Source organism: Apteryx rowi, unplaced genomic scaffold, assembly GCF_003343035.1.
Source record: "Apteryx rowi isolate R43461 unplaced genomic scaffold, aptRow1 scaffold_22, whole genome shotgun sequence".
In the NCBI taxonomy this organism is placed as follows: domain Eukaryota; kingdom Metazoa; phylum Chordata; class Aves; order Apterygiformes; family Apterygidae; genus Apteryx; species Apteryx rowi.
Genome location: NW_020448530.1, coordinates 565,198 through 582,747, shown reverse-complemented (window position 1 = coordinate 582,747; position 17,550 = coordinate 565,198). Strand labels below are relative to the sequence as shown.

General features: G+C 50.8%; 1 protein-coding gene across 1 annotated transcript; it reads right to left on the bottom strand.

Annotated features, from left to right (window-relative positions):
* Positions 1–2,078: 2,078 nt before the first annotated feature.
* On the bottom strand, positions 2,079–6,094 carry FABP1 (fatty acid binding protein 1). Its single transcript, XM_026064672.1, has 4 exons — positions 5,992–6,094; positions 4,732–4,904; positions 2,756–2,848; positions 2,079–2,237 (listed from the first exon to the last, which is right to left on the bottom strand). Exons 1-4 carry the CDS (start codon positions 6,056–6,058, stop codon positions 2,187–2,189), a joined length of 384 nt encoding a protein of 127 aa, XP_025920457.1. The 5' UTR covers positions 6,059–6,094; the 3' UTR covers positions 2,079–2,186.
* Positions 6,095–17,550: the final 11,456 nt, after the last annotated feature.

Genomic DNA, 17,550 nt, shown 5'->3' with positions numbered 1-17,550 from the left:
GCTCCTCACCCAGCTCCAGTGTTGTTATTCTGATAGGGTTAGTCCCCTTTCACGCTGGTCGACCAGACTGTTTTCAACTGGATCCTGCTATGCTACCACTGCGTTTGAGCCTTGTACTTACACGACTGTTGAAGACGAGTGCTGAGGTGGGTCCTGCAACAGACATGATGGCATAGTCTGCCAGGCAGCCCACAGGCCAAGCAGTGGCAGGAGCAGAGCGATGAGGGGCATGTGGGCTGTGGCTATGGGGGCAGCTAAGGGTTCCACCACGTATTTTTCACCAAATGGAAGAGGAATGGCAAGGTGCCATAAACTGAAGGCTCTGGCTTTACCTAGGCTCCTATGAGCACCAGTATGTCCTTTTTCCTTATTGTAACATATGAGGTGTTGCAGGTAAAACCATAAATCCACCCTCCTCTGCAGACAGCGCTCCCACCATAGCCATGTTCTGATTTCATCCGGGGACTGATGTGTTCTGTGTAATGTCATTAGCAGGTTATGTCACTGAAGACTTCTGCTTCTTGGTTGGAACGGCCCCCTGCCCCCAACATTAAAGCCTGGATTTTTAAATAAAAAAGGTGTTTGCCATCTGCCCATCCATCTCAAAGTCCAGCAGGTTTGCTCCAGACCTTCAGTGACAGCCAAGAGAGGAAAAGTGATCATTTGTTCAAGAATCCTCTACCTATTCCTCAGCAGGAAAGCAAGAAAACAAAGTGAGGGCTTTTCTCATTGTCATTTCTCAGTGATTTCGCTGATGCTGCTCCAGATCCAAGATGTGTTCACAGGAGTCCAACATCTGTTCTTTAGATGCTGTTTATTCATGAATGCCTATCTGACATCCAGTCTATCAAGCCCTAATGATTCAGTTCCCAACATGAGGATCACTTCTCCCTGCAGCATGAAAACCTTCTCTGAGGAGACAGGAGTGATGGGAGAGATGCACAAATTGGTCCTTTAATAGGACGTGTTAGGGTTGCAGAATGAGGTGGGGAGGCACTTGTATTGTTTTCCTAACATCCTGTTCAGCTTTGAGAAGTTTGAGAACATCATCCCAACTAGATATATTACATCAACTGTAAACGCATTTCCCAGTGAAGATTCCCAGTTAGCCTCCAAGCACACAGTTTGGAAATGGCTGCTACCAATGAAGAATTTCCTCTCCCCGAGTGTCAGAAAACCCCATCTTCATCCAGCCTGCCAGAGAGCAATGCCCTGGGGGGTACTAGCAAGAGCATCAGAGATGACTGTGTGGCTCCTGTGAGCAACCAGCGCCATTCTTCTGCTGGGAGAGAAAACCTATATTTCACCCCTGAAAAAGGAGTTCAGTTCCAGTAACCCAATTTACCAGGCACAGTTTGGAGCGAAACACACACTTAACACCCAAGGAGCGTCCAGGGCCCTCCAGCCAGTGGGAAAGAATGAGGAGGAGGTGGCAATGGGGTGCCTGGAGGCACCCAGGGTTGCAGGGCTGAGTCCTGTTGCTGTCTGGGCAGAGGTGTGAGGATGGGGACGGCTGCCGAGATTCCCCAAATCCTCCCACACTTATCCTACCCCAAGGCACCCTGTGCCCAGCCAGCCTGACTTTCCAGACAGGAACAAAACAACCTCAGGATCGCTGTCACATCACTGTCTCCAGCCATCCACCACCTTCAGCTGCCCTGTGCCTTGGCTCCGTCAGTCACCTTGTGGCCACATTGGGCCACGTCTTTAATAAAACGGGCCAGAGCCCTTTCCCTGGCCCTACGCCTGGCGGGCGCTCCTCCCTCCATCCCGGCAGGGCAGCTGGGATGTACCAGCTTGCAGGACGGCTCCTCGGTGGGCGCCGGTGCCTGTCCTGGGGCGGGCTGGCAGGGTGCTCGCCAGCCCAGAGCACATCCGTGCTGCCAGATAAATGACATGGACGTCTCACACCGGGGGCTGAGCCTGTGCCCTGGCCCTGCCCTTCTACCAATGGATGCACAGCCTCTGCGGAGCCTGTTGCCCAATTTCTACCAGTTGGGGCACAGATATATGTGAAGGATAGGCACCATGGCCCAGGCAGCTCTTACAACACATGCTCAAAAATTACGTCATTTCCCTATAGCCACAATGAAGAGGCTGATGATAGTAATGAAAAGGTCTTTAATATAAATTTGACTTTAATGGACATATTTTACACAGTAAAATGCTAAGCATGCACAGGATTTCTAGATTCTCTTGCTGATTCTCTTGTAGGTGAGATCTCCCATGGTCATGATCTACAAAACAAATGCAAAGCATTAGCTTTTCATTGTGCATGGCTGCAAACTCTGCATAGAAAGGATCTGATCCTGCACATCAGAAGACAGGACTGGTCCCCAATCTATCTCCTACAAACGGAGTTATTAAAGCTTTGGCTATATTAATGAACAACCCAAAGTAAATAGGGATAATTTGGCATCCCTTATCTGAGATCAGTCTGCCACACCTCTCTTATGTAGAAGTGTCATGTCCAGCCACAAATCCATACCTTAGGGTGAGAACATGATCAAATGTCAATGCCTACTGGGGACTCGGAGAGTACCTTGTGCATCAGACTACACAAAAACTGCCTTCAGCACCTGTCCACCAGGCCAGCCTAGGCTTCAGACCCACAATGCTAGCACGTGCTAGTCTTTAACACTTCATTGAGGTCCTCAGCATTACTCTAGGGTAGTAGCTGTTGGCTCCATCAGGACCCCTGAAGGCAGCTGTATACACCATTATTGATGCCACTGCCCCTTTCTTCTGTACTTACATGGGTGATGATGTCTCCGTTGAGTTCAGTGACGGATTTCAGCCCTTTCAGGTTTGCCACCAGCCTGTTGTCACCTTCCATCTGCACAATAGCCTGGCAGAAGGGGGGGGAGACAGAGACATTAATGTTATTGATGGAGACCATTTCAGCTCCTGTCCTTTGTCCTTCCCCATCATCACTGAGCTGCCACCATGCCCTGTGCAGGCTGCTTGCAGGGTGCTGCTTCCCTGTGATTTTGGCTTTCCCAGGAGGATGAGGAGAGAGGGTTGTGCTATTGGTGACCGCAACACAGCAAGGGTATGGATGTTTACTTTGGCCTTCTATGACAGGGGTGCAAATTTGCCACTGTTTCTACCTCTCTCCCCTCTGGACTGGGACCCACTCACGAGATGCTGGAGCAGCCAGCCTTGGCATCATGCTGGCACACCAGTTTGGGGAGGAGAAGGAAGGCTCTTCACACCGAGCAACGCTGGTGTCTCCGTGCAGCCCTGGGGCTCCTTGGGTCAGTGTCTCCCTTTCCACCAGAGGCTCATTCAGCACCCGGACCAAGAGGGCCTGCACACCTCAAAGTGAAGATCTGTGGAGTCACCTGAGCTGGGCCCGGGGCTCAGATGGGTGCCACATCATCTCCTCTCCGTGGCCTGCCTATTGCATACTGCTGCAGCACCCTCCTTCAGGAGTGGGATGGGAAGCTGTGCAGCAATGTGAGGCTGGAGCTAGTCTAAATCAAGCTGGGGGACAAGATAACGAGCTTAAAGAAATGCAGCCACGTCTGGAAAGCTCTCAGGGGGATGGGCACCTCCACCGAGTCTTCGTCTGACAGGAGTTGCAGGTCTACAAAGACTCCAGCCAGCACTGACACCCCCAGGGCAGCCATCACTCATTATTAAAATTACTCAAGTTAAAAAAAAAAATGACAAAAAACATTTCTGTCCATCTGTCTGTGCAGCTATAAGACATATTCATCTGCACTCTAACTGCTCATTTCTGGAAGATAAAACTCTTACAATAGCCGTTCTCCCCTAACTCATGTGTTAGGAACTTCAGCGATGCTGAAAATCATAATATGGCATTTGAGGCTCTCAGGGCCTGATCCTCCAAGCCATTTCTTTGCTTTCAAAAGCCCTTGCAATATCATCTTCTCCTGAGGCAGAAATGAGAGGCAGTATTTGCCAGTGGCACAGTCTTGACATTTTATGAACCACTTTAAACAATTGTCCAGGAACTGGAGCTGACCCAATTTCCAGGGTGATAAATCCTCACCTTGCCAAATCCTCTCACCCAGTGTAAACAGGAGCAGTGAAAAAAGGCTACCAGACAAGATAAGAGCCTCTAGGACTTAAAAGGACAGATTTATTGTTTTACGATTCATTGGCTCTCTTTCTTACACCACCTTTAAGTCAACAAAATGAAGATGGGAGGGATGCTTCATGTTGCAATGTGATGGAAAATCAAACCTTTCTCACCTCAAATCTTTGAGAACTTTTGTAGTCACAGCCAGTGTTTTCTAAACTGGCTAATAAAATAGCTTTAGAAATGCAAGACCATGTCTGCAGAGGTGCTGAGTGGGGAGTTTGTACGGTGTTTGGTAAAAGCTAACGGGGCAGGTAGAAACCTCAGAGTCTCAGGCTCCAAGTTTCTCAAAGAGGTTGCTCTGAAATGGACCTGCTCTGCCTGAAAATGTGCACCTAGAAGACTTGCTGAGGACTTGCAAGGAGAAGAGCCCCGGGTGTCACAGCCCCAGACTTGGTTTCAGGGTTCAGCCCTCCTTCCACTCTATCAATCATGCATGCAAACTGCAAGGGACAAAACTAGGCTGGGGAATTACCCAGGTCTCTGCCCACTGTCAGCTTCAATACCTGTGATCTGGTCATTCAGCGTTTTCCTTTGACCCAAGTGTAGGGGGAATGTCTGGAAAAGAAATTTAATGTACCCGAGCACTCACAGCATGGGCAGATGGAGGGCTGATCACTCACCTTGACCTTCTCTCCTGTCAACATCTCCATCTCGCACTCTTCCCCGATGGTGAACTCGTTAGTCAGCACTTTGCTGCCAGTGGTCACAGTGACCTTGAACTTTTTCCCGTTCTGCACGATTTCTGAGATGCTCTTGATGTCCTTGCCCTTCTGGATCTGATCGTCGGGAAGCCCTGGCCAGAAACAAGGGCCGTTACATGGACATTAGAGACGTCAGTGGACAGATTGCTGCTGCCAGAGGGGGAAGCCAAATGAAAAGCAGGATTTGAGGGCCTGTGGGACCCCCGGCTGGGACGGTTTCTACTCTAGTGTGGAAAAGCCTTGTCAGGGTGACAGCTCCTTGGCAGCCATACAGCCCTGAGTCTGCTGGGGTGGAAGCATAACAAAATCTGTCATCCAGGACTTTGTGTGAAGGAGTTGGCTGAGAGCAGAACAGCTATCATCTCCTTTGGCCAGTCATCAAAGGGAAAGAAGAAACCCTGTTTTCCTTCCCTCACTGAGTGTGGAGAGCGAAGCAAGCAGACAAAACAGAATAAATCAAGGCAGAAGGAGGGAACCAGGTGTTTTTGTGATGAGATTCAGGGTCCCTCTGAACTAGGTGACTCAAGTCCTCTCCCAGGTCCTGAAGCTGATCTGACACATAGAGCCTCTCCTGCAGAAGTAGTGCGAACCCCTCCTGACTACCTGCAGGAGCCCGTTCCCTGGCAATCTAGTTAGCCATGTCCATCATTAAGCGTCTAAACAAGCAGACTATTTTTCTGATGAATGGTGGAGTCTGGAGACTTGCCCCATCACAGAGTGGCAGCACAGTGGGCTGAGAGGTGGGCTGCTCACTCTCATATTTCACAGCCTGATGGAACAGATCTGTGACTGCCCGAAGCCAGCCGCGTCCTACTGGCTTGGCACGTGTTCGCAGCAGTCTGCTGCAGTCGCTGATCTGACCCCTGGCTGCAGAGACTGCTGGGACCGTTTTCATGCAAGCTGAAGAATGTCACCCAGAGTCTCTTGAACCCCAACCATCAGTGAGAAAGATGCTTTCTCTTCTGTATTTTGAGATGATATCTCCATGCACATGCATTAAAAAAAAAACAAAAACAAACCCTTAGCATTGTAAGGTGACAGACAGAAATATGAAATGAGAAGCATTTTCAACCTATATCATCAACACATATACACAATTAGATTGTTCCAAATACCAGTGGAAGCTACACAGGCACAAGCAGCACATGACACATGTAGACACACGGATCAGACACTCACCGAGGGCTTTCATAAAAGGTTCAAAATTTTCCTGGGACTGGAGTTCATACTTTCCAGTGAAGCTCATGATGGAAAGGCTCTCCGTGCTCCCAACACAAGAGAAGATGCCTTGCTGGCAAGCAGAGCTTGGTTTTATAAGGACCTTTTGCCCTAAAAGTTGGTCAGAGGTGAGATGATGTAATTCTTTTATGGCTGTGTTCAAACATTAACATACGACTGGGCAATGGTCAGTGATAAATTGCTCTATATTTTACAGATCTTGACTTATGATGTGGTGGCAGGGAATGTCCCATAAACCTGTTTTATGGAGGAAGCAACGTGGCATCCATAAACAAACGAACGGGGGAAAAAAACTGTACAGAGAGACTGGTTATCAGAGGAACGAGCCAAATCATCTAATCAGCTTGTAGTCTGGAAATGCACATCCAGAAGAGCAGAAAGTGGTGAAAGATGGTGGCCCCTGGCGCTGACACCATTGGTGTCTCTATTTGCTGATGTGCACACGCTAAGTCTTTAACACTGGCACAAAAAATACTGGCTGCGCACTGGCAGAGTGCAGAGACTGACACTCCTGCAGATGTCTTGCAGTCCTCTTTAGCTGTGGGCTTTGGTATAATCCAGGGATATGTAGCACTAGTCACAAAATCATTATGGTCCCCTAATGAAAAAACAGGATGCAAAATCAAATCCTGGACTTGATCCACCCCAACTTGAAGAACGCATTTTGAGTTCAGGCTCCATCCCTCTGCCCTTGCCTCCACGATGGGGTTTGGCATGGATAAACGCACTGGTGCCATTAGTGATTGAGACAAGGCTGTCATGAGGAGTCACTGCTAAAAGTCCCTCTAATCTTCTTTCCCCAGAGCAGGCACAGTTACTCATCTACCGACGAAGCATCTCTTCCTTCATAGCTGCATTTCTTGCAAATACTGCATCAGAAGTCTCCAGGCTGCACTTTTTTCATCCATCCAAGGCAAGACCTGGGTCTGGGCTCCTTTCCCAATGTGCCCTCATGGCCAAGCATCCCAGCTCTCTGTGCTTCCTCTGAGTGTCCACCCTCTGGGCCAGGACCCGCCGAGCTTGGCTTCTCACTTGCACTTCTCCCTTGTTGTCCGGTGAATTCCTCCTCTCTCCCAAAGCTATCAGCTGATGTTTCTTTTCCCTTCTGGCCCATATGCCTTCTCCTCTTTGCAGTTCTTCCATTCTCCCCCTTCTTTGCTTTTTCTTTTAGTGAAACCCCAGGTTTCGTGCCTGGCTCCCTCTAATCTGGAGATGCTGCTCTGTCAGAAAACAGAACAAAACAAAACAAAAACTGTCTCCTTCCTCTCTCCCCAGACAACAGCCAGACAGTTTTGCAATGAAAAGTTACCGCCCAGCTCTACCGCCAGAGCTTTCCCCTCTCCCCCACCTCCCGGGACGCTCTCCCTCTGCTCCCTCTGCTGCGGCAAGAGACACTGCTGCGTCGAGATTCAGCCTCGATTTCTAGGTAATTAGTACAGCTGGCTGCTGCTCACAGAGGCRGGGCAGGGAAAGCCCCTGCTGCTGGGGAGGGTGCAGGGGTGTCCGGAGGGGGAAAGAGCCCCTGGGTGCCGAGCCGAGTTCACCGAGCGCCTGGAGCATTGCTGAGTCAGCGCTTTCTCTGGGCTGCTTTCCGCTCTGCTCTTTCCAACAGGAATTACGTCACCTTAGGATTTTTATTTTTTTCCCCCTCCCTGCAGTGTGGGTGAACACCCCTGGAGTCATGATGGGCTGTAGTGCCACACAGGCCCTTTGCAATGCCTCCTTCATGTGCACGGTGTGAGTCTGATCTCAGCTGGGGCCCGGCCACCTCCGAGGGCAGCGTGGACCCAAGGCCAACCGCTCTGCGGCAGCCAGAGCCAGCAGGTCCCATCTCTCTCCAGATGACGTGCACCCAGCATGGGCTACCTGATACCACACGTGTGCCTCTTGAGTGTCTGTGCCATGGGCCTCGGGCTGCTCCCACAGACAATTTGGGTCCCCAAGGACTCTCACTCTTCCTTTGCATATACAAACGTGAAAAGCTACCTGAATATTTTTGCCTCTGACTCATTTAGGAGCTCAGTACTCCCAATGCCCTGTGGTACGTTAACCATGGGAATATATTTACACTGCCGTCATAGCAGCCTGCAGTTCCAGTTTCATTCACTGCTCAGTGAGACATGCTCCTGGACCAATCGCATCTGACCATGTCCCACTGCCGGGGCAGGCGCCCAACTCTCACCCATTCTCACATGCAGGCAGGAGAGAAGGGGTGGCCTCTAAACCAGTAGGGAGGGACTTTTCTCATCTAATCTCAGCCATGTGCAGCACAAGGACTGCCTCTGAGCTCCCGTCTAGATGAGCCAAAGGAGAGACACGTCATAAGCAGTGTCCCAGGGCTCCCTGTCTCCCTCCAGCCTCTACAAAAGAAGCCTGGGTCAATTGCAAACAATTAATATTAGGCAAAATGAATTCAATTTTAGGTGCCTCAAGCAGCACCTGGAGTTTTCCCCAGCCTGACATCCCAGCCCCCGCAGATGCCCCTGGCATAGGCTTCCCCTGCCAGATGCAYGCTCATCTTGAAAGGAGGTGCAGGCCCAAGCCTCACACTGCTGGTGGGACTTTGGCCTGAGAAAAGACTCTGCAAACCTCCCAGGTTTTGGCCCACACACTTTGAAATGGTTGACGAAACAAAAAAAACAGTTTAAATGCAAGTCTGGAAAAGCATCAAGGCTTTCTTCATCATTTCAAACGTTCCAAACTTTGGTATTTCCAAACATCATGCCATTCCAGCATTTACATCCAAGCTGGAAATTTCTTCCCCTAGACTCAAAATGGGGAAGTTGTCTTTTAAACCAGGCATGAAATGTTTTTGCTGATCTTATTACTTACTGGTTGGTGTAAGACTTTAGTGTTCCCTGCACTAAGATAGCTAGGAGCTGAGCTGTGAAAATGAAGCTAGCAATTGAGTTTGCTGTCTGAGACAGTGAAACTCTGGAACAAACCTTGATTTAAGTGGAATAACTGTAACCAAACACTTCAGTCTATGTGATGCTTAATGTAGTTAGCTGAACCACTTAGAAAATCATTGGGAATTGGGTGAGAACTTCCCCTGGGTAGGCCAGTCTCATAAGGTCTAGGTGTCTCCCACCAATGTTAAATAATTGTCCAAGGATTCTCTTGGTTGTCAGCAGAAATGGGCAACTCATGATATAATTGACCCCACTTCAGATCTAAGTTGTTTTCTGCAGGTATCCTCCTCTTCTCATTTATTGTGGAGASATATATGATAACTATGCTTCTAACTTTAGTGTGTTGGGTAAGTATGGGCGGTGGAGGTAGGAGTAGTAGAAGCAGACAGTGAGTACACTTAGATGGGTAGGATTCTGGAGAAATATCGTCTGCTCTTGGTGTGTGCTCCAGCAGGATTCATTCTCCTTTGGATGTCTCTGAGCTGTTTATCATGATTACTGCTGGCAAGTTTGGAAATGCAACCAACTGATACTTGTTATAATTTACTTACAGTTATCAATGATCAAAAATAAAATCTCTCTGTTTTGTCGCCAAGTGCTCAGTGGATTCACGTTCTTTTATTTCCCCTAGTAAAGACATGCAGAAGTACTTATGAAAAAGGAGAAGAAACCCTCACTGAATGAAATTTGGCCAGGGTAATTATTATCTAGCCAGGCTTGCTGAGCAAATGGCAGGTGAGATAAACTTAATCTCAATAACAAAGTTCAGAATACTTGTACATCTCCCCATCAGAATACAGGATCTTTTTAAACATGAGGTCATTTTAACTTTCCAGGGTCAAGAAATTGCACCTGATTTGAATTATCACAAGGCTGCCAGGTGACGGTTTGATTAAAACTTGATCCGTAGCCTAAAACCTGGATCTGTTCTGTAAAAAGAGAAAAGGCTCAGATCATTTTCAAAAATTATTGACGAGGCTCTGTCTTGCAGAAAGCCAACAGGCTCCTTGGAGTTTAAGTCGCTTTGAAAATAAAGCTTAGGATCTTAGAAGCTGCTACATGAAAGGATCCAAGCGTGCCATTTCTGCTTTTTGCACCTGAATCAATGATATGGACATGCAAAACTTCTCAGCTCCCTTCTAGCCATGGAGGTACCAAATTCTCTGTGTCCCCGGTAATGCTGGTCGGGAGGGACCTCTGGAGGTCTCTGACTCAATCTCCTGCTCCAAGCACGACTGTTGCTGATGCGAGATTTGCTCAGCCGTGGCTTTGTCTGGCCAGTCTTGACGCCCTCCTCCTTTGCCTCTTGGGGTACCCGTCCCAGGGCTGCACCACCCACCTGTTGAAGAACATATTGTCCTCTTCACCCAAACCTCTCAAAGTGCAGTTTGTGGCCATTGCCTCTTCTTATATCATCTGCCGTTACCAAAAAGAGCTTGGGTCCATCATCCTTGTACCTGCTCTTGGAGAAGTTGCAGGCTGTGATCACCTTCCCTCACCCTCTCCCAGGCCTGGCTCCAATGAATTAAGCACTTGTGTCTGAGTGTCCATCAGGGCAGAGATGGAACCCAGGTCTCCCTCTAAGTGGGGAATAACATTCAATCTTTTTCCTCTTTTTCTCAGGAACCTGATGAGTGCGTGTGTATCCTTTGTCCAGCAAAAGGCCTTTCTCCATGGGGATTGAGAAACCACCATCTCACATGTCCTGCAGCCTGACAATTTGGGCATTATCATAGGGGACAGGATTTTGACTCTCCCCTGGCTGAGTGGTGTCCCCATGAACCTGGCTGTTGCAGGGGCTGGCCAAGAGATCTGGCTTCAGGGCTACTGTGGAAAAAAACCCTTTTTCTGCCCCTTCCAGTTTGAATCAAAGCTCTGATTTCTGGAGCTCTGAACTCCAGAAGGGACTTTACAGCTGGCAGTGCTGCATGGAGAGAGACACTTCGCTGCAGCCAAGGACTGGGTGCCTGACAGCCTTGCAGAGCCTTTGCACACCTCTGCATCTCCTCTCTTGCCTCTTCTTATCTATCCTACCAGTGACTCCCCAGACTTCATGCAGYCTTTTCTTTCACTTCAGTGCTTTGGGAAGCTGGGACTGGGCACTGCACTAGGATTTACTTAGCCAAAAAAGCAAAGGGCTACAAGCCAGGGCTTTTGCTGATTCTGTCATGGGTTCCTTTAGTGCAGAGCCAGTTGGGCATCCCCAAACCCATAACCATTTTTGAAGAACTTGGTCATCAGCTTGTCAATCACAGATCCACTGCATGAACTTCCCTGTGTCTCAAGCCATATTACTGCTTGGGTCTTCATATTTCTGTTCTGGTTGGTCTCCTGCCCAGCTTGGTCTCCTGCCCAGTTTTCACGTCTTCGGTCTGGTTATTTGTAACTTCAAGGAACAAAGGTTTCTTTAGAAGGCCACATGGCTGCGTTGCTTTGAAAGGTTAGACGGCATGGGGATAGACATTGCTGCTACTTTAAACCCTTTGCCCATCTTGGCTTCCACTAGGTTTTCATTGGGCTTCATTACCAAGATAACACTGACATGAAATAAGGCACAATTCACAGCTTTCTCTCTCTTTTTCTTTTTAAAATGGCCTTGATGGTCTCCTGGAATCAGCATCAGGCTGGCTGGCTCCAAGCTGTAACTTTCAGGTTGCAGACGTGCAAGCACCAGTTCAGATTGTCTAAGATTAGATTATGCCAGTATCAGAGCCTTGATAAGCCTGCCGAAAACGGCAGCTTCTGCAGAGTACTGCTGCTTGATAACACCTCTGATTAATGCCAAAATCCAGCAAAGGGCAGCCCTCGGCTCTTGTCATCTTATTACAAAGGTCCCAAAGGGAGCAAAGGCCCTGTAGTGCTTCTCCCAGGGCAAGGCAGCATGAGATTTTTTTGCTGTGAAATGCCTCATGGCAGGAACTGCTGTCACACCCAGCTGTGGTGAAAGGGCTGACACGCCTGCTGCGGTGTTTCAGCTGTGGGTGCTCCTTGCCCTGCCAGATCACTAGAGGTGAAGGTGGAAGTTCGTGTCTATTGTACTTGCATATGAGGACAGGTGTCATCCCACATGGAAGTCTTATCTCAGAGATCATGTCAGCTGAGTTACCTAGAATTTACACTGGATTTAGAAAGAGGGGAGAAGAGCCATGTTCACCATCGCAAAAGGCAGCTTCTTGCACTTTGTTTCATTTGCAATTGTATACTTCTGCCTTATATTTCCCTGACATGAGGCATTAACATATGATTCCGGATGCATGTTTGTGCGTACAGCTGCAGACCCACTCTGCAAACTTCCACAGTTCCCCATGCTGCTGTGGATCCTGAACCTCACCAGCATGTGGGCCTGCTGACCTCTGAGAAAGGCAAAACTGAAGTGTTTTGGTTTCCAACCAAAACATGACAGCTTTTACCTGGAACCACCCCTGTTTTCACTGTGAAAGTTCATACTTCTGTGTAGGAGAGGGAAGGGGACAAAGGACCTCTTCATCTATCACCAGTGTCAGGCTTATGTACTTTTTCTCAGACAATATAACATGCTTCCCACTGGGAGCGTACTCTGTACAAAGTAGTAAAAGGCATTGCAAAATACCAAACATCCTTATCATCTGCTTACTGGGTCTGCCTAGAGTTGGTTCAGACATTTATAGATCTGGAAGCCTTTGTTTGTGTACAGTTTGCAAACACCGGGCAGCTCGGGTTGAGGCACAGCGTGTTTCTTTCGCTAGCAGGAGAGAGAGACAGGACTGGGAGAGAAGGGGGACTTTTTTGTGTCATTCAGGCTTATCTGATGAGTCTTCATGAAACTGCCATCTTCTGGCCCTGATTGCAACCAAGGAGTTTTTGATCTTTAAACGAGCTAGCTCCTGAGCAAGGCAACTACACCACTGAGGACGGCAAGGTGAAAGATACCCCTGTGGTCAAAGCTGGCTCCGTCCATCCGTTTGACCATGTCTGTGTCGATCTCTCCATGGTGACATTCTGAGTTCAAGTCTGGTGGGGTCTTATGAGAGCCGTGGTCTCCACACAACAGCTGTCCCCAGAGGTGGTGATGCAAACACCAACATCTGGCAGCCTTGTGCCTGCACTGAGCTACTGCGCCCTTCCCAGCGGTGGGACTAATAGCTTTGTCTGAGGGTCACACCTTTTCAGTGGTCAACAGGGTATTTTCATGTGCCCCTTTCTGAGTTTCTGTCTTGGTTGTAGGCCCCCAGAGACCCACTTGGGCCTGTCCTGTTCGGTCTTTCCCATTCCCAAATATCTGAGCACCATTTGCATCTCAGTAGTTGTCCTCTTGCAGATGAGACAGCTCAGACCTTTCAGAGTGAGCTTCACAGCATGGTGCCTGCCCACTTGGGCAGTTGCTGTAGAAGAGYTGGTGAGTGATAACTCCTTCTCTACTGCCTTTTACTGATATGGGATTTGTGGGTCTCTTCCTTGTCTGTAGAAGAAAGGGGAGACTCAGAGTAGGAGTCTTCATGGGGGAACCACCATGGAGCAGCAGGCCTGGTTCCTAGTTCCCCCGAAAGCAGACAGCCTGTGGCTCTAGCATCTTTTCCACCCTTTGCATGGCAATAACTGGGCTTCAGCGTGGAAATGGAGATGCAGGGAGCAGAAGGCAGGAGAGGAGAGACTGTACTAGAAGGAGCGTGATAAAACCTCAGGATGGATCTGAGGARTAAGGTGGGGTGAGCCAGAAGAACCTGCTTCCCCGCCTCAAACAGCCTTTGCCTTGTCTGAGGCCATCCAACTTCTTTCAGGGAGCTCCAACCTGGCTGGAGACGTCTCTGCACAACCAACTGCAGGGGTAGGAGGTGCTCCAGGCTAATGCTACAGCCCTAGATGACTCTCCTGGCCACCACGGCTCCTGTCTGGGTCTCGCTGTGGGACATCTCAGTGCCTCCTCTTGCTCAGCTCTAAATGGGGCTTTGCAGAGAGATTAATGAGTCCTGGAAGAGCTGGGCCTGTCTGCAGCTGAATGGTAATGGAAAAGACTTGTGGAGGGCAAGATGCAGAGGGTTTGGGCGTATGGGAAGAGCCAGGGGAAGAAAGGCAAGGCCGAACCCTTGTTTCCTCCCGGGCCCGGAAACATTGGGTGGATGGTCAGGAACGAGGGCTCCCCGGAGGCGGCAGCTCACCCTCCGCCACCGCGGTGCTGATGCGGGGCATTGCCGCCATCTAGTGATACGGGGATTAATTCAGGGCTCTCGCAGAGCGGTGTGGCCGAGCCCGCGGTCCTCCGGGCCCCGCAGATACCTTGCAGGAGGTACGGGACAGAGACCCAAACCCAGCTCTGTAAATACARCTGATTTCTGATGGCCAAGTCCAAAGAGCAGCTGCTAAGGAAGAAACAGGGGCCAAGGTGGAACTGCGAATCCAAGCAGGAATACAGAGGCACCAGGCAAGATCACGTTAATTAAAAGCTGTTAAATTTTCCAGCTCATGATCTGCTGTTGAGGCTGATAAGCCCCAGCGGTTCTGCAGCTGGCACGCAGCAGCGCAGGCGCTCTCTTCCCTGCTCCCCTCCGTTCCTCTTAAATTCAAAAAATTAATTAAAGAAATGATGGTCCAGAAATGAATGCGTCAAGCTTGCAGGGCTGAGCACGGGAAAACCCTTCCCTGTAAATGGCAATATCATACTGGTGCACGTCCCAGGTGCTTCCTCTGTGCACTGCGCTCGTGTATGACCTCCGCATAAGTGGTACCTGCTTAACTAATTTACTCAAATGGGGTGGCTGAGAATGCTGACACCCGTCACAGCCTTAGGAGACGATCTCATTAGCAAGCGCTATCGCCACGGATAGGCGCAGGGCACCGATAAAGCTGTGTCAACAGCCCTGCGGCTATTTCTGTCCGCGAGCTTGGAGGAGCAGGTTATCCTGGTGCAAGGCATTTTTTGCAGTGCTCCTGCATGCACCCCAGAGGGATGCTGAAGTGATCATCAATCTGCTTGAAAGCTCTTCTCTCCAAAAATATAATAATTTTTAGATGAATCAATGAATTTATCTCATGAAGCGAATGCAAACACTGCCAGTAGTGCTGGTTCAAGGAAGAGGTGCAAAGGGGTACAAAAGGAAGGGGTATATCTTGAACCTTGTGCCGTTTTGGTTCTTAAAACAGCATTATTTGGGATTTGGGGGATTAATAGGTATTGGTTTAACCTGAACAAGAGCATACACTTCCCAGCTGGACACTTGCATTTTAGCTTAGATTAGCTAAAGTCTATGTGAGAGTCTGAATTTGAACTTGCAACTCCAGTTAAAAACAGGCATTCCTGTCTTCACTGAAATCAGAAGGGCTGTTCCCCACGTTCTGCTATAATTTAGCGGTCAGCTGGCGTGAACCAAACAGCCAAAATGATTCAGTAGCACTTTCTTTTCATAGTCTAACTCTACATCCCCGACCGGGAGCCAGAGTGGCTCTGATAGTCTTGTTGACTGTCTTTGCTGGTGTCTTTTTTTCCACGCCAGAAATCAGATGTACAGCAAGGAAACGCCGGCGGCAGCGAAGAGCAGAGCTGCCTGCAGGCGGCAGGGCGAGCGGGGCACCCGGCAGCGCGTGCGGGTGYGCTCCAATAACGCCGCCGGCTATTTCTGTGTCTGGTAAACACAGGATTAATCACTAACCTGAGTGTGTATTAAAGGGTCATTTACCTTCCAAAAATACCCAGGGAATGGAAAACGTGCAGGGTTGAAAGCAGCTCCCGCACACGCCGTTTCACCCTCGGTCCTGCAGGATCTGCYGGGGAGGTGGGGACCAGCTGAGGTGAGTGGCCGAGGTCACCGAAACAGGAGCCCTTAGGTGACCCCGGGGGCTCACGTTGACTCAGGGGCCCCTGGGACGTGCTGGGGCTGACCCCGGGGAGGTTTTGCCATCGGTTTCAGCCCACGTGAGTGCAAGCCGTTCCCAAAAAGCCGGGTCTTGCCTGGCCGCCCGCTCCCGCAGCCAGTTTGCTCTTGCGCAAACGGGCCGGCTCTGCTCAGACCCTGAAATTTAGGCATCTATCTCCCACCGCAATAAAGCCCTTTTGGGCCTTCAAGTCCAGSAAAGCCCTTTCCCCACTGGCGCTCGGGGAAGATCCCTTTGCTCGAGCCCGGGGTGACCCGCGGCAGCACAGCCCTGGGGGACGGCGTGTGCCTGGCCCGAACTTCAGCGCTTTGGCAGGTCCCGCGTCCCTTATTGCACACGTGATGCTTTCTCCTCGACGGGGGCCTTATCAGCAATCCTTTGCACCTTGTCTTCRTGGGTTGAAGTCCCTGCACACGCTACAGCAGACTGCTGTAAAGYGCCCCAGGTCCGCACGGGCGGTGCACATGTGCTGAGTCCTCTCGGCGAGGAAAATCCCGATTGGAAATCAGGACTGCGCTGCTGGTACCCACCTCTGCGCAACCTCCGAGGGAGCACGTCCCCTGGAGCATGCCTCTCGGGTGGCTTTACAGGCATTTTACGCTATTTATGCCATGCACATTTCTGCGGTGCTGTGCACCCTCTTGTTGCTCCCCGGCCACGCGTTGGCACGCACAAACACACAAACTCCCCTCCGGCCTCTGGCAAAACACCCCGGAGGTGCAGTAAGTGGCTCTGTGGTGCAGGAGTGCGAGTCCTGCGCTAACCTTGCCCTTCAGAAAGCACCTACTCCGGAAAGGGAGGCAAGAAAATGAACTAAGAGGTAAAGAAAGGGCTGCCCAGCCCTTCCCAGCAAAGGGAAGCTGGCCACTGGCTGTTGCTGAGCCCTGTGCAAGTCGCCTGCTCTGCCCGTGCCTCAGTTTCCCCGTCTGTGGGATGGGGATGTTCCCACAGCCCTGCCTYGTAGGTGGCTTTACATCACTCAGTTACAGACTGATTTCTGTTGGGAGGGACCTCGGGAGGTCTCCGGACCAAACCCTGCTTTAACCAAGTCCAATCTCAGAGCTAAATCCAGCCTGGGAGTTAGATCAGGTTGCTCAGGGCTCGTCCAGGCACATTTTGAGCACTTCCAAGGCTGGATCAGAGGTCAGAAGCTCTCGCTGTCAGTCCCTGTCCCAGTGCCTGGTCACCCAAGCCGTGAAAAGACGTTTCCTAATATCTCCGCGGATTTTCCCCGGCTGCGCCTGCGGGTGGTGCGGAGCGGTGCGGAGCGGAGCCTTCCTGCTGGGGGACTCTCGCATCGCTCGGCCGCTGCGGYGCGGAGAGGTTTCCGCGAGCACACGCGCAAGGCTGCCTGGCGGGTGGGGAGCGAGGGCGGCCGCCGGCGCAGCGCTCCGCGGGTGCCGCCTCGGCGCCGCGACCCCTCCGTCCTTGCCCGCGGCTAAAAGGCAAAATCCCGCTGGCTCCGGCCGAGCCGAGCAGCCCCGGGCGGGCGCCGGAGGCGGCACCAGCGCGGAGCGGCCGCCGGGTGCGGGCGGCGCTGCAGGCGGGCTCCGTCCTGCCGCGGCCTTCCCTTGCCGGGGCTGCCCGGGCCCTTCCCTTCCCTTCCCTTGCCGGGGCTGCCCGGGCCCTTCCCTTCCCTTCCCTTCGCAGGGCTGCCGGGCCCTTCCCTTCCCTTCGCGGGGCTGCCCGGGCCCTTCCCTTCCCTTCCCTTCCCTTCCCTTCCCTTCCCTTCCCTTCCCTT